The sequence below is a fragment of the Perissodus microlepis genome, chromosome 3 (assembly GCF_051167445.1).
Source record: "Perissodus microlepis isolate ML-2025 ecotype Zambia chromosome 3, ASM5116744v1, whole genome shotgun sequence".
Lineage (NCBI taxonomy): Eukaryota > Metazoa > Chordata > Actinopteri > Cichliformes > Cichlidae > Perissodus > Perissodus microlepis.
Window position 1 is genome coordinate 44,641,479 of NC_140463.1, and position 17,477 is coordinate 44,658,955.

At 41.7% G+C, this 17,477-nt stretch overlaps 1 protein-coding gene across 7 annotated transcripts in view; it reads left to right on the forward strand.

Moving 5' to 3' along the window:
- The window catches only part of nrxn2b (neurexin 2b), a 687,330-nt gene that overhangs the window by 573,227 nt on the left and 96,626 nt on the right, over positions 1–17,477 (forward strand). For all 7 annotated transcript variants that reach the window (XM_084924606.1, XM_084924605.1, XM_084924600.1 and 4 more), the window contains one exon: positions 1,001–1,182. In XM_084924606.1, coding sequence (XP_084780732.1) covers positions 1,001–1,182 — 182 coding nt within the window. The remainder of the gene's footprint in view (positions 1–1,000; positions 1,183–17,477) is intronic.

Here is a 17,477-nt window from a genome sequence, read left to right on the forward strand (position 1 = left end):
AATCATAGCAATTCCATTGATTTGTGAGGTGTCATTGGGATGGTTAGCGCTTAATTATGTGTATTAATCACTTGTTTGCTTGCGTAATCTTCTTGATACAACTATGTGCTTCATATAGCAAAATATGCATGCATTAGTATGTAAACAGAGCGCCTGTGTGTATGTATATTTATGATCCTGGGAGGACAGACAGCCCACAGGGTTGAGAGCAGTTCACTGTGGTTTCATTACTCTATGCTAATCACAGCCAACGCCCGTCATTTCTCATTTACCACCAGGCTTACTGGAGCCAAGCCAAGTCCTAACCACTCTGTTACAGTTCAAACATGAAATCGCTCCATGTATGGGGCGGGTACTTTTTTAAGGCTGGAGCTTAAAGTACTGTTAAGGCAAAGTTATTTTGACAGGGAGAATTTCTTTTGTTAAATTTTGAGAGATGGTAGTTATACTGACAGCATAGCGAGCCCAAAGTTTGTCAGTTCGCCCTAGTTTGAATCCAACGCAACTGCGGGCAACTGACTGCAAATGAAGCCCACCGAATTACCATTTCAAAGGCGAGTGACATCCTGCACATACCAGGGCTCACGCTAGACGTGACTTTGTGACCAAGATGTACGCTACCAGTAACATGTTTTAGTTGTATGTTTTTAACCAGACATAGTGCTTTCTCTCTGATGCAGACTTCCTCTAACTACTGACTTTCTGCTGAAACGCTATTCAATTTAAACTTGCAGAAATCAATAAAAGAATATGCAACCCACAAGAAAGCAATAACGCTAGCTGAAATGTTATTGCACCATATAATAACAAATAACAGGGGAAAAAAACATAATTTTGTTGTCTATAGAGTCTGTCTTCTTTTTCTTTTTTTTCCCCAGTTTTACACAGTGGAATAGATTCTGTGTTTGTGTTTCAGAGTTCACTTAACATGCTGACTTCTTTCTTATCCAGATGTTGAAGAACTAAGCCGTAATTCCCTTTTCCTCCCTGTGTTTTGCAGCTGGGACAACATACATCTTCGGGCGAGGCGGAGCCCTCATCACATATACCTGGCCACCCAATGACCGGCCGAGCACACGGGCAGACCGGCTGGCAGTGGGCTTCAGCACACAGCTGAAGGAGGCTGTTCTGGTCAGGGTGGAGAGTGCCAGGGGACTGGGAGATTACCTGGAGCTGCACATAGTAAGATACTGTACTGGGGTATTTGATGGGGGATGAAATTGTTAGGGGAATTGGAAAATACAGTGAAGGAACTGTCAGCCAGTTGAATCAGAGGAGAAAGTCCACAATAAAATGGATTAAGAAGTACCTGGGCAAGGAAGGTGAAATGGCAGAGAAGTAGGGTTCAGGGGAAAGCAGATTCCCAAGTCAGTTCCTAGATGTCATTGTCATGGTTTGAGCACTAGAGGAGAATAATCATTTAAGGTTAAACTTTTGCTCATAAAACTGGAAAACTGGACAGAACTTCTCCAGTTGTTGCAGAATTCCCTTTAAAATACCATTTAGATTACTGCTTTGTAGTACTTGCAAGGGTCAGTGCAAGACATTAATGTGTGTAGAATCAGGAAAATGACTGTGAACTAACATTTCTTTTTATCTACTGTCAAACTAGTTATTACCCTCATTTCTGCCTTTATTGCTTTCATATGTTAGTCTTAAAGGTCATTTAAACCCACCTCTAATGATAACTTGAAATGGCAATTAAGGGACAGCGGGCATTTAAAAAATGCTTTTACGCAGGCTCTAATTGTCTCATTGACCCCTGTGCTTCGTCTGCCCAACATTACATTCAACGCTCATAGTCAATTTGATGGTGGGCTTTCCGTTAATTACCAAGCAGGACCACGCCTGATAACCCTGGTCCACTCATCATGTTGCTGAAGTCATGCACTTAAAAGCTGTGTGTAGTTAGGTTCACAGCTCAAGTGTTTTATGGTACCTGTAATGGTGATATTGCAGTATCCTACAGTTTCTTCACACTCACTTAAAATACGCTATCACTGTTATCTACGCTCAACCATCGTGCATGTGTGTGTGTGTGTGTGTGTGATCAAACCATGCCAACATCCCAGTGACCCCAATTTGTTGTGCCTGGAAGCGACAGGAACATAGTTGACCCCGGGTCAGTTCTCATCCAGTGCTCCGTAAACTGAAAGTGACTGAGGGAGGGACAGCTGGAAAAGAGAAAGAGAGGGGTAGTTGAAAAAGTAGGGGGGCAAATCTAGTGGATGAACTAAGTAAGTCCGGGCCAATTTAAATGCTCTTAAAATCAGTGATAAATAAAGATAATGACTGTAATGATGAAAGATTACAGTCATACATGCAGTGTACCCAGCAAATAATGCTCAGGTTGAAGTGGGGATGTGGCAGAGTTTAACTGCTGCCGCGCCGACATTTGAAGGGCCGGTTACAACATCACCAGCAAAGCTTCTGCTGCTTTTAATAAAAGCTTTTTAACAGAGGGCTGCTTGGATATAGTCACGCATCTCCGATAATAATATCATTAGAAGACCGTATAATAACAAGAGTCAATATCTGGCTCTATTCAAAACAACAAACACACAAACATTTGCTCTTTTACTTCTGGAGTGTTTTGCCATTCTAAATACACCACACGCCTGCCCTTCTTTTTGCAAACATATTCATAGTCTACAGCTTTCTTGTGGTGCTTGCAGCACTTAGAATTTCACAACATCCCTTTCCAGGAACACTTTTCCTTAGCATATTCCACAGACTACATATTTCATAGACTACCGAGTCTTTTTTCTGTGGAAGCACTTTATACAGAAAGAAAAAGTCCTTTGGAAAACGTGGTCCCTGGATTATTTGTGTAAGAGGACTCTGTGATGAGACGTTGCTGTGGAATTTTTAAATTAAATTTCCAAAGACGTGAGCACTGCAACAAAATTCCATTTGCCGTCACCTCCATTTTATTGGGTATTGCAATAAATCTCCAAACGTAACTCAGCACCTGGGGAAATGAAACTATCTGTATGGCTGTGAACATCTAGAGTTTGTAATTTTGTTGAACTGATCCTTTAATTTGACTTTGCCTTTCTGTCAAACATCAGGTGAACCATGGTACATTTTTTTTTTGCTCTAACCTAACCTAAAGGAATAGCTTCCCACTTTTTTTTATCTCAGCCCATCCACCACGATCCCTCATCAGTCATTCTTTTGCTTGCTCTTCTCTCAAGTGCATATTCTCTATCTAACTTCTGAGTCTTTCATTTACTCCCTCATTCCCTCATGTCTGGCCCGTTCATTTTCTCTTTCTCTCCCTCTCACACACACATCAGTGCCTCCGACACACCAGCCCGGCTCCTCTGCTCCCATTGCAATTACATTTCATTTGCTGCCGTTCCTCCCGAGTCACTCCCATAAATGACTCTGCTCAGCCCGTGGTGGGTGTTTTGGTCCTGTTAATTATGCTTGTCTCTCTTTGAGGGGAGAAGTACAGGTAAATTAGACCAGAGAACCTGTGAGCCATGGCCCCATATCATCCCCACCTGATGTGGGGGCTTCCTGGTCCTAGTCAAACTACAAAATAGTGTCACATCAAACAGCGATAGTGGCCTTGAGGTCTAATACCTGGGGCCTTATTTGTTAGCTTCAGCATTTGGTTCAAAAAACACAGCTCTTCACTTTTCACTCCAGGGTGACTTGTTCCCTAGCCTCTGGTGGGATTTTGAAGGGTCTGACATATTTAAAAACTGGTGTGCACAGTCCTGTTGGGTTTTCAACATGTTCTAAATTTCTGAATTATGAGAACTTAAACCCACCATTACTCATAAAAGTATTCATTATTTTTATTGTTAATGGTTGTTTTCACAGAATGCAATCTCAACCATTTCCTGTCCTTACAGGATATGACACAAGTCTGACTGCTGCTGTAACTAGAACTACTGACAGCGGTGTCAGAATGTGATAGAGCATTATTCCTTATCTTGCACAGACCACCCATCTCTTTATATACCTTGCCTCTCTTACCAGGCCACCTTCTCTTTCATGCCACTGCTTTCTTCCATTTCTGTCCATTTATGTGACAAAGGGCAGGACATCACTCACTGTATCTTTCTGACTCACTGTCATCAAGCCTCAGGGTAGGAGATGTAAAGTTGAGGGTGTGGGATAAGTTGCTTAAGTTGAATGTGCTGACCACAGTTGTTTTAAAAAGGACATGCCATATCCTCAAAAGATCTTGTGTCTTGCACCTCCCTAATTATTTACTGTAGGTGTGTCTGAAAGTGCAGAAAACTTTCTAGCTGACATTTTGAAAGTTCTAGATGAAAAAGCTTTGAAATAGATTACCTGGAAAATGCCATAGGAGTGAATCACTGCTGAGCACGCCAAACATGACTGGGTTTATTGCTGTTGCAGTGCAGTATTGCTCATATGTCTATAAAGATTCGCTATCGCCTAGGTCAGAGAATATTAAGTAGTAGTAAACAAAAGAAAAAACAATCTGAATCTAAATTTGCTTTGTAGTCTTGGAGAAAATGTGCTGTTCATCTATCAGGCTTCATCAGTTCTACTGACTGGTGAGGAGTTCCTCTCTGTTTAATCGCCCGGAGAAGTTAAATACCACATAACCCCCCCAAGAGTTGGTAAAACTAATTAAGCCTCTTGGATGAGTGGTGAAACATTCTCAAGAATATGCAGTAATTCCAGTCGCCTTTCACTCACTGTGCTCAGATGCATGTGACAGCTGTATCAGCAACAGCTCTAGTGATACGCAATCACTGCTGTGGGCATGATATGTCACACTGCTGTATGTAGAAAGTTACACATCTTGCCTGTTTGTTGTTGTTTGTCTTCTTTTAATTCCAAACAAAATGCTTTTGAGAGCCTTGGTTGACTTTTAATACAACAAAGTCTACTTACTTTGCTATTTTGGAAACTTTCAGTTATACTTTAAGGTCTTGTTTAGCATATGGACCTTGCTCAAAGGGTCATCAGATGACCCAAGGAGAGAAGGCACAGCGTTCTCAAAGGGCCTTTCTGATAAAGCCAGTTTAAAATGGAAAACTGTCAAATAGCTGATGTATGCTATCTGGTGGTAAGCATTTAAGAGGCTTTACATAAGTAAAAGGATAGAAACAGCAGTGTAAAAGGAATAGCCTGTTACATAAATATATTTAGGCAATTGTACTCATTATAAGTTAAAGGCAGGAAATTAGTTCCCAATGACTATGTCATTAAATTATTATTACTATTAGCCCTTTTCCACTAGTACATACTCGAGTCAGCTTGGCTCAGTTTTTAGGGTTTTTCATTAGGTGGTAGTACCTGGTACCAGGTACTTTTTTTACTACTTACTTGGGTCGAGAATGCATCCAACGATTGGCTACTCAGTGATACCCCCTAATGAGTCATGAGAGAGTCTCCTTCACAGAAATCAAAGCCACCATTTTTGAAACCTGTCTGATAAAAAGAAACACCGAGCAGCAGGTATACAATTGTCCTGACGTCATCCATTGTTGTAGTGTTCATGATGTCACCGGACGAAGGGACTGTGGCCGCATTGATATAACGGCCACAAGTACATTAGGTGGCACTCGATTGTAATGGAAAGCGACTGAAACCAACCAAGTGGGTGTTATTGGAAATCCAATTTCTTCCGCTTATGCAGTTTTGGCTTTGGGGGGGTCAGGGTGAAGCCTAACCCAGCTGTCATAGAGGGAGAGGCAGGGTACACCTGTTGTAGTGCTAACACAGAAAAACAGACAGCCCTCCCATGCACACTGGAGCCAGTTAAATTTCGAATCACCAAGTTTCCAATTAGTCGATGACCCGGTCTGCCTTCTGAGCCACGGCTACTCTTATGGTGCAAACCGCCCCATTATTGTTACTAATGTTACCTGTACCACCTTTAGCCAATATTGTCTTTTTTACACATTAGACATGGTGGTGCAACACTGTGTGAGGCCAATACAGACATAAAACAGTAGTACAGGAAACACAGATGAAATGTGACAGATCTGACTGATTTCTTTGATTTCTTTTAAATTGACCAATAGTGTGTCCGTCACAGTCCATCCAAGTACCATCTCCACATTTGGTCACTCTTCTTATGAGTTACATACATATTGTAGTTCCACCAGTGAGTCCTGGTCTATTTCTTTGACTCCTTAGTAGATGGAGCTCTTTAATTCAATTCAATTCAATTTTATTTATATAGCGCCAAATCACAACAAAAGTCGCCTCAAGGCGCTTCATAGATACAGAGAAAAACCCAACCATCATATGACCCCCTATGAGCAAGCACTTTGGCGATAGTGGGAAGGAAAAACTCCCTCTTAACAGGAAGAAACCTCCGGCAGAACCAGGCTCAGGGAGGGGCGGCCATCTGCTGCAACCGGTTGGGATGAGAGAAGAAAAACAGGATGAAAGACATGCTGTGGAAGAGAGACAAAAAGTAATAACAGATATGATTCAATGCAGAGAGGTCTATTTACACATAGTGAGTGAGAAAGGTGACTGGAAAGGAAAAACTCAATGCATCATGGGAATCCCCGGCAGCCTACGTCTGTTGCAGCATAACTAAGGGAGGATTCAGGGTCACCTGGTCCAGCCCTAACTATATGCTTTGGCAAAAAGGAAAGTTTTAAGCCTAATCTTGAAAGTAGAGATAGTGTCTGTCTCCTGAATCCAAACTGGAAGCTGGTTCCACAGAAGCGGGGCCTGAAAACTGAAGGCTCTCCCTCCCATTCTACTTTTAAATACTCTAGGAACAACAAGTAGGCCTGCAGTGCGAGAGCGAAGTGCTCTAATAGGGTGATATGGTGCTACAAGGTCATTAAGATAAGATGGGGCTTGATTATTTAAGACCTTGTATGTGAGGAGCAGGATTTTGAATTCTGGATTTAACAGGAAGCCAATGAAGGGAAGCCAAAACAGGAGAAATCTGCTCTCTCCTTCTAGTCCCTGTCAGGACTCTTGCTGCAGCATTTTGGATTAGCTGAAGGCTTTTCAGCGAGTTTTTTGGACATCCTGATATTAATGAATTACAGTAGTCCAGCCTGGAAGTAATAAATGCATGAACTAGTTTTTCAGCGTCACTCTGAGACAGGATATTTCTAACTTTAGAGATGTTGCGCAAATGGAAGAAAGCAGTCTTACATATTTGTTTAATATGTGCGTTGAAGGACATGTCCTGGTCAAAAATGACTCCAAGGTTCCTCACAGCATTACTGGAGGCCAAGGTAATGCCATCCAGAGTAAGAATCTGGTTAGATACCATATTTCTAAGATTTTCAGGGCCGAGTACAATAACATCAGTTTTATCTGAATTAAGAAGCAGAAAGTTAGCGGCCATCCAGGTCTTTATGTCTTTAAGACATTCCTGCAGTTTAACTAATTGGTGTGTGTTACCTGGCTTCATAGATAGATAGAGCTGGGTGTCATCTGCATAGCAGTGACAGTGTATGCTATGTCTTCTAATGATGCTGCCTAGGGGAAGCATGTATAATGTAAACAGAATTGGTCCTAGCACCGAACCCTGTGGAACACCATAATTAACCTCAGTGTGTGAAGAGGACTCTCCATTTACATGCACAAATTGGAGTCTATTAGATAGATATGATACAAACCGCTGCAGTGCAGTACCTGTAATACCTACAGCATGTTCTAATCGCTCTAATAGGATATTATGGTCGACAGTATCGAATGCTGCACTAAGGTCTAGCAGGACAAGCACAGAGATGAGTCCACTGTCAGAGGCCATAAGAAGATCATTTGTAACCTTCACTAAAGCTGTTTCTGTGCTGTGATGAGCTCTGAAACCTGACTGAAACTCTTCAAATAAACCATTCCTCTGCAGATGATCTGTTAGCTGTTTGACAACTACTCTTTCAAGGATTTTTGATATGAAAGGAAGGTTGGAGATTGGCCTATAATTAGCTAAGACTGCTGGGTCTAGAGATGGCTTTTTGAGTAAAGGTTTAACTACAGCCACCTTGAAGGCCAGTGGTACATAGCCGATTATTAGAGATAGGTTGATCATATTTAAGATCGAAGAATTAATTAATGGCAGGCCTTCTTTGAGCAGTTTTGTAGGAATGGGGTCTAAAAGACACGTTGATGGTTGGAGGAAGTAATTATTGAAGTTAACTCAGAAAGATCAATTGGAGAAAAAGAGTCTAACTTAACATCAATGGTACTAAGAGTAGCTGTAGATAATATTACATCTGTGGGATGATTATTGGTAATTTTTTCTCTAATGATAAAAATTTTATTTGTAAAGAAGTTCATTACTAGTTAACGTTAAAGGGATGGTTGGCTCAACAGAGCTCTGACTGTTTGTCAGCCTGGCTACAGTGCTGAAGAGAAACCTGGGGTTGTTCTTATTTTCTTCAATCAATGACGAATACTAAGATGTTCTGGCTTTGCGGAGGGCTTTCTTATAAAGCAGCAATTTCTCCAGGCTAAATGATGATCCTCTAAATTTGTGACACGCCATTTCCTCTCTAGCTTACGAGTCATCTGCTTTAGGGTACGTGTTTGAGAATTATACCACGGAGTCAGGTACTTCTGATTTGAGACCTTAGTTTTCACCGGAGCTACAGTATCCAGAGTCGTACGTAGTGAGGAGGTAAAATTATTAACAAGATAATCGACCTCTGTTGGGGTAGCGTTCAGATAGCTGCTCTGCTCTATGTTGGTACAGGGCATTGAAGATGATAACAGTGGGTGGATTATATTCTTAAACTTAGTTACAGCGCTTTCAGAAAGACATCTACAGTGATAAAGTCTACTCTCCACTGCTGTGTAATCAATTATTGTAAATGTAAATGTTATCAGGAAATGATCAGACAGGAGAGGGTTTTCAGGAAACACTGTTAAATGTTCAGTTTCTATGCCATATGTTAAAACAAGATCTAGAGTGTTATTAAAGTGGTGGGTGGGTTCTTTTACATTTTGAGAGAAGCCAATTGAGTCTAATAACAGATTAAATGCCATGTTGAGGCTGTCATTTTTAGCATTTACATGGATGTTAAAATCACCCACAATAATTATTTTATCTGAGCTGAGAACTAAATCAGATAAAAAGTCTGAGAAATCAGACAGAAACTCTGTGTAAGGCCCAGGTGGACGATATATGATAACAAGTAAGACTGGTTTCTGAGTTTTACAGCTGGGGTGGACGAGGCTAAGCATCAGGCTTTATTGCTGGTTTTTAGTTAGTTTTTTGTCTGTTTGGGAGCTGACACAATCTCTGTGGAGATGGGTTTTTGGGGGGGTAACAGGAGGAGAGAAGCTGCAGAGAGGCGTGTAAGACTGCAACTCTGCTTCCTGGTCCCAACTCTGGATAGTCATATTTTGGGGGGTTTAATAAATTTGTCCATATTTCTAGAAATGAGAGCTGCTCCATCCAAAGTGTGATGGATGCCGTCTCTCCTAACAAGACCAAGTTTCCTCCAGAAGGTTTGCCAATTATCTATGAAGCCCACATCGTTTCTGGGACACCACTCAGACAGCCAGCAATTTAAGGAGAACATGTGGCTAAACATGTCACTCCTGGTCTGATTGACTATGTGCACGAGACAATGCTAACTTCCTGGTTTGAGACCGGATGTGGGGTTGTGCATTTCCGGTAGCTTTACTTTGCGGTCAATCGCTACTGCGAAGATATACTCCAAAATCATGTCCAAAACTCGAAAACGGAAAGATTGCGTTAAGTTACAAAGAGGAGAAGGTGGGAACACTCACTGCTGTTGTGTCATAAAAAATCTAATGATCAATTTTGACATTTAAAGCGTTTAGATCGATCAGTTGTTTACATCACTCAACACAAGCAGAACTGCGTTACTGCAGCAGAAGACACATCGTCCACATTCAGAAGCACATCTCTGTATAGTGACTGGTCTCATGATTTAAACAGGCAAATGTTCAGCATTCAAACTACAGGTGAAGAATAGTCAAACCAGATGTTTCCCCGTTATGTCGATATCAGCTAGTCAAGTACACACCTACACGGCATGTTAACAAACCGTGAAAAAAGCCACACAAAAAATGAATGATTGCTGGTAACAGTTTCTATACATTAGTATTTACGAAGGGTATGTTGTGACTTACCTTCAAAATTACAGTGGTCCCTCGCTAATAACGCGGTTCACCTTTCACCTCGCTGTTTCGCGGATTTTTTAGTGCAAGTTTGCATGCTTTTTTTTTACGTCACATTGTGTCCTGCGTCCTGATCGCTGCAGACGATCTCCTCCGTGACGTCTCTCCTGTACAGTACAGAATCGCTGCATCGATCGCTAGCAGTGTGACTCTGAAGTGCAGTACTGTATGTCCACGATGTCCACCAAACGTTTTGCACCGTCAAAAAATAAAATTGGCTACTTGATTTCACCTATCGCTGGTTATTTTTAGAACATAACACCCGCGATAAACGAGGGACAGCTGAGAAATATAACATTTGAATCCATTTTCTCTTTTGCTCTGAGGCGCGGGGGGAAAATATCGACAAGTCGATGAACATCATTTACAGATATATTGGGTAAATGCCCAAGACATCTATAGAAATGTAAATCGCCGCTTGATTCATTCATTTGCTTAACTTGTTTTGGACCGTAAACCAGGCGCGAATAGGACACCGGAAACAAAGCTCCCCACAGGAGTTTCCGCACCGGAAGTAGCATATGCTAACGTGCACATTGTCAATTGGGGAGGGGACCAGAGAAAACTGATCCGACATTGTTTTGGCAAAGTTGCACACCGATTCAATATTGATTTTAGTGACCTCCGATTGGCGTAACCGGGGTGTCATTACTGCCAACGTGAATTATGATTTTACTGAATTTACGTTTACCCTTAGCCAGCAGTTTTAAATTTCCTTCAATGTGCCTGCTCTGGCCCCTGGAAGACAATTGACTATGGTTGCCGGTGTCTCTAGCTTCACATGTCTGAGAACAGAATCACCAATTACCAGAGTTTGACCCCCGGCGGGTGTGTCGCCGAGTGGGGAAAAACGGTTAGACACATGAACAGGTTGGTGGTGTACCTGGGGCTTCTGTTTAGGACTATGCTTCCTCCTCACCGTCACCCAGCCGCCCTCTTTCCCCAGCTGCTTGGGGTCTGCCGGGGAACAGCTAGCGGGGCCTACGCTATCTTCGGCTGCACCAGCTACAGGGGCCTGGCTAGCTACGGGTGAATGAAGGGTGCGAAGCCGAGTCTCCAATTCAGTAATCCTGGCCTCCAGAGCTGCAAATATGCTACATTTGTTACAGATATCATTACTGCTAAAGGAGGCCGAGGAGTAACTAAACATCTGACACAATGAGCAAGAAAGTGCAGGAGGGACAGGTGAAGTAGCCATGGTGCTAACGAGTCGGCTACGAGCTAAGCTAGCGAAACAGTACAGAGACAGTGAGTGAATACTTTGGCTATAAATTAGGTAGTGAGTACACAGAAAGTGTGCTTCGGATGAAGAATGTGAAGATTATACTATGAAAAAAGAATGTATTTAAAAGTTTTTAATTAAATTGCTAAGCAGATAAGCTACTCAGAAACACCACTGTGTTTGAGCAGGAACAGGAAGTGATACTCTACCACAGAGCGAGCGAACACCAAGTGACAGCGCCACCTTTAAACACCATCATTAGTGTCCAAATAGCTTCGGTGAGGTAATGACACCTTAGAAAGTTCCCCAAGCTGAAATTAGTATGTGAGCCTTATATTTAGAGTATTGAACAAAGAGGTGAAGAAATTCCCCACACTGAAGCAAATGAAAATGTTTTATATCTGCTAAGGTGGATTCAGTTTTTGAAGCAATATAGACCAAACAGGAAAAAGGGGCGTTTGACTTTTCAAAATATCAAAAATCTCACTTGGTTTCATTACCTAAAACATGAAATAAAGGAGAACAGACACAAGTTTCATGTCTTAAGTTTTACTTCACTTTTTTCTATCGAAAAATTCTGTTAGGTGAGGATTTTTTACCATGGAGACACACAATGTCTCCATGATGTCTTTCACAGGATGTCAGCGCTACAGAAGTAAAAAAAAATAGTCATTTAAGAGTGCAGGACATCATTTTTACCAATCTTTATGACATTTTCACCATCAGGGCCTGGGGTGTTAGATTTGGGGAATGAAGGGTGCTGACAGATATAGAAGTGTGCTGATAGCCAAATCTCCCATCTGCAGCTGCTGGAAAAGGTAGATGTCCTTGCAAGACCTTGGAAAACCAGTCATAAAAAACAGGTTTATAAAAGCCTTCTTTTTGAGACTTTTTAGACAATCAACAGTTCGAAATAAGCATAGCATGTCCATCACTGGATATATATCCAAATGGTCATGTGCTGGTAATCGTTTGAAATTGCTTTTTTAGGTTAATTACACTGAATTTGCTTTATTTTTCAGGGCAGGATTAGTGAAGCTGAAAAATATCTCCCAGTGGTTTGCATTTTAGCAGCTGTAATAAAATGTAAATACTTCCAGAGCAGATTTTCAAGCCGGTGATACAGTTTTTCAGTCAGCACAGTAGTCAGTTTGACTGCTGCAAGGATACACACCCCTCCTGTCTTAACTTTGCCAGACTTACCAGAGTGTGAAAGCTGCAGTTGCATGCCGGTGTGTGTCATATCTCAGCGCAAACAAAAGCAAAACATTCCATTGTTTTGTTCTGATTTGATAGTTTCAATCTGAGGTTGTCCACTTTTTTCTCTAGACAAACACTGGAACTCTGAAAAGTGGGTGAGAGGTATTGCTTTTCTCTTTAGCTAGCCGAGTCTGTCTTTTCGTTTCCTAGCTTCATGCTCCACTGTCCCTGCTACCTGGCTCAGGTGATAGCACACCGGGCAATCTCTGTAAACACACACATACCTACACACACACACTCAAAAGGGGTAAAGCAAGATTAAGACGCTGTGCGTTTTGCTTTGCAGGCTGTAATATGGTGGAAACAGCTTGTGTAGAGGGAGCACAAAACTTTAACTATCTTCAGCTTTGTGACTCATCAGAAAGTAAAAGGAATTAGTATGCACGTTCAGAAGTAATAGTCCTTGCTTAAGACTTGTGAAGTCTTTTATGTTTTTACTCAAAGCAATAAAGGCACAAAAAACAGAGCAGCAAATTGGGGGTTATTTGTTATGCACAGAGGGATGAGTCATTAATGCAGAAAGGAGCAAATATCAGAGCTGTTCTTTTCACGAGCTACTCATAAACTTTCTAAATGGCCTGACAGATGGCGGAGTAAAGTTGTAGGAGTTTAGTTGCACCTTTCAAACTAGGACTTGCACAGTCTTTTTTTTTTTTTTTTAGAGTTGTCTGTTTGTATTTATTGCTGTTCTCACACCGCTGTCATTACATTTACAGCTGGCAAGTTGTTGCTGTAACTGCTCTGTGGGAAGTGTCTCATCTGCAGTTATGGGCCAGTGCACACCGCACAGTGGGCCTCTCCGACTACCTCCATCACTGCTGTCCAGTGCCGGCTCAGAACATTAAATAAGGCCTGTCTCTGATTACCTGTTAGGGAGCCATCCTTCACCACAACTGTCTACTTTGAGCAGGAGCAGAGAGGGAGGAATGAGGGGAGAAAGCAAAAGGGACGTGGCTATATTTTCTCCTCTTGACCCCACCCTTACGCCTCTCCCAGCATGTGACAAATGCTGATGAGGAAGGAAGGATGGAATGGAGCACGATGGCACACCCCAGTGTTCATGCTTCTGCAGGCAAGCATCCCCATGGTCAAAATGTGAAGTGCGGCATCTGACTTTATTAGCTTCCCCATGATCTCTTTTTCTTCCTCTCACTTCTGGCAAATAAGAGAAATTTAGGAAATACCACCAGCAGGACTTTTTTCACTTTCATTTTGATGGGCACAGGTTATCTGTCAAGAGTTTAAGCCAGCAACTGTTTAATTATAGGTTGAAAAACGTGATCTGACAGCAGCCTGGGATAAGATGAGTGGTGAGGAGAACGGGGTGGATGGAGAGCTTTCAGAGTGCAATGGGGAGATGAGAGATGCTGGCGTCAGATAAAGGCAGATGGTGATGCGGATAAAACTGTCAGGGAGAGGCACAGGCTTTTATCCACTACTCCCCGCCCCCAGTAATACACACAAGGATGTGAATGCACACACATAGCCACACATACAGTATGCCTTTTTTTCCCCTAACTAGCTGTCAGTAGCTCACAGATTTGCTCACTGCTCTCAGGTTCCAGCAGGTTTTACACAGACTTTTGCAAGGACACCTTCACGTTCACTTACTAGTATGAATAGTGCTAGTACACAGTTTAATACATGCACAGCTGCAATTTATGAGGGCAGCTCAACACAGTGGTTCTTTTGTAATTTCCTTATTTATAACTCCCGCCCCTCCCACATCTTTCCTTTCTTAAATGGGTGTCATTTCTGCAACCTACTCTCCTTCATCTTGTCAGGGGGGAAAAAAGCCAAACATGCAGGGAGGGACAGAGGGACGGAGGGACGGAGCGTGGAGAACGGTTGAGGAAGAAAGGGAGGCATTGCTTTGATGAATGCAGCTGCCTTGCAAAGGGGCGCGTGGGCCGCCATCAGTAATGAGATCAGGCCCTGGTGGGTTTGGCAGGGTCTCTCTCCTCAGCCGGCAGGAGCCTGACAGCATATCGATTAATCCTTCCTTTCGCATCACTAATTGATTGTCCTTGCAATTGGAGAAGAAGCATGGCATGAGCTCGCAGAGGGGTGGGGGGTCATCTGCAGATTCTACCTAAGAGATTCCATAATGCGTGACTAGCCTTAAATAGGTAAGTGGATTAGTACCTTCCTAAAAAGCCCACGTTCATCCCTCGAATTGAAAGAATCCTTTGAAGTCTAAACATTTATAACTGAAATCCATGCATTTTGCTGGTAATGCAGGTAGAGGGCAGGAAATGTGGCTTTATTCACTGCCAAAGAGGCCTGATTAGGAGCACAGTTTTCCATACTTCAAAGCAACACTTTTGCTTGGTTGCTTGTCTCGATTTTCAAATGTGCTCTGAATTGTCAGATGTAAATGTAATTTAAATTCAATCAGACAGTCCTCTATGAGCAACCACTTGGCAAGTGTGGGGAAGAAGAACCCCCTTTCAAAGGGAAAACACCCCTAACCAGAACCAGGCGTCAGCTGTAGGCAGTTGGGAGTGAGGGAAAAGACATTACACAAAAGAGGAGCATATAGAGACCTTTAACAAGAAAGACGACAAAAGGTTAACTACGAAAGTTAATGTGGCATTTAAACATGTGATTAGTGAAAGAGAAGGGAATTTGTAGGTCCCCAGGAGCCTATAGCAGCACAATTTAGGCATGATTCAGGGTCACCAGATCTATCCCTAACTGTAACTTTTATTTAAAAATAAAGTTTAAAACCGAATTTTATAAGTAGAGAGGGTATATGTGTCCTGAACCCAAACTGGGAGCAGGCTGTACAGCAAAAGTACCTAAAAGCTGAAGGATGTAACCACTTTTGTACTCCTGGAAACACCAGGAACTCTGTTGGCATAATTGTGTGTTTAAGATTTATTTGGGTTTGATACAAAAAGAAGAATTTTGAAATGAATATAGAGTTTTTGAGAATTAGTAATATGTAAAAGACAGCTGAAAGAATTAACATCTGCATCAACAGTGTGAGAAAGCCCCACTAAGACTGAAACATTTCAATGTCTGATTACAGTTATAATATGATGATGAACTCACGCAGAGAGGAGCTCCTGCTGTATTAGAATTTACATTGTTTCAGCATCTGCTGTTAAATGTTGAAGTTTCTTCCAAATGAAAATGAAACAACTGAAACATCGCCACTTTAGCCTAAGTGAGGCCACAAAAAGAGAGCAATGTATTACTACCGAGTAAATTGGCAGATGCTTTCCTCTAAAGTGACTTACAAATTGGAGGCATTTTAGAGTTTAGTGTCTTGTTAAAAGCCACTTTGATGTGTCAACAGCAGCGTGGGATTGAAGGCACCCAGGATTGTCTGCATCAGTCATGATTAGCTTGATTAGAAGTTACTGGTTGCACAAAACCGGTAGATTTTATCGGTCGTCACTCATTTGTACATTTACAAATTAAAAGTCACTAAGAGGAAGTATGCATTGGCCCTATGTGACTGGTTAATTTTCATTTTCTTTGTCTGTATCACCTAAAATACTCCATAGTTAATCTTTTAAGGCTATTTAAACATATTGTGTTAACAAGGTGCCTTCAATTTCAGCTGCCTGTAGGTCACTGTACCTGTAGCTCACACTAGCTATGTATCCTGTGAGATCAAAGTAGTAGAGGGAGTTTTTTCCAATCAATAAGCTATTAGGGTCCAAGAGCAGGCCTCTCTGTATGGTTAGTCCGATCTTTAATGATCACCTGGGAAGGCAAAACTAAATTCTTTCTATTCTGTCTTGTCTGTCTGCCAACTTCTTTCTTCCACTTACCTGCTCTCTCTCGCTCCACTTTATCTCTCTCTTTCTGCATACTTGTAGGGTATACACAATGAGATGATCATTTTAGTCCAGATGAGTACTGTATATACTGCACAGCATGATAAATGCCCATGTTCAATCCAATATGATGTATATGATTTACTTTTGTAATTTTCCTGCCCAAATTGAGTTATCGCCATTGTGATGCATTGCGCCGCTACTCTTGTCTCTATTCCTCGTGTTATTTTATTTAAGATTTAATGTCTGACGTGTGGGTCTTTAATCTTGGAGATTAGAATTTAACTCAATAAGCCTGAAATGTGATGTTTTACAACACAACTACAGGAATCAGACTGAAACCTGAGTAAAAACTGTTATATAGAGCGGAGCTACACTGTACCAGAACTTTGCAAAACAAAGACAGATTAGCACCATGGGATGAGGAGAAAGAAGGAAAGTGGAGGGGAGGGCAGAGAGAAAAGTAAGAGCATGCACAAAGATGGAGAAGGGAAAAGAGTACATTTATCTGATCTACTTTGTCTTTAGTGTGGCGCCCCAAGGACCACTGTGAAGTCCTCTCCAAATGTCAACACTGCACATCCAGCACTCCACTCTCTCCGAATGCACTTTAGCCAGGCCTCCCCTTACTCACTGCAATAAGCAATGGGCCAGACAGGACAGTCTGTTCTATTTAAAACAACTCTGAATTCATCCAGCATAATACAGGGTGAGGTTTTTCATAACAAAAAGACATACCTCTGTTTGTACTCTGATTTATCTACACCTACCATAGCTGCTGTTGCCGTGGCAGCTATTAATAATTCTCTGTGACTAATACACTCATTTTCTGTTTGAACGCACAGGTGTCTTTACTATTCTGAATAGTCTCATTAAAACTTTTCACTTCTATGATTAACTCATAATGCTGACAGATGAATTAGTTGGAGTGTAGATGTGATATCTTTAAACCAACGACACTTTCCTCCATTGTTTGTATTGAAACTCTCAGTATTTTATAATTAGCACCTTCCCTCAGTATCTAGTTCTACTATAATTGTTTAGAGAGTATTACTGAAAGCTGGTTGATCTGATGCTTT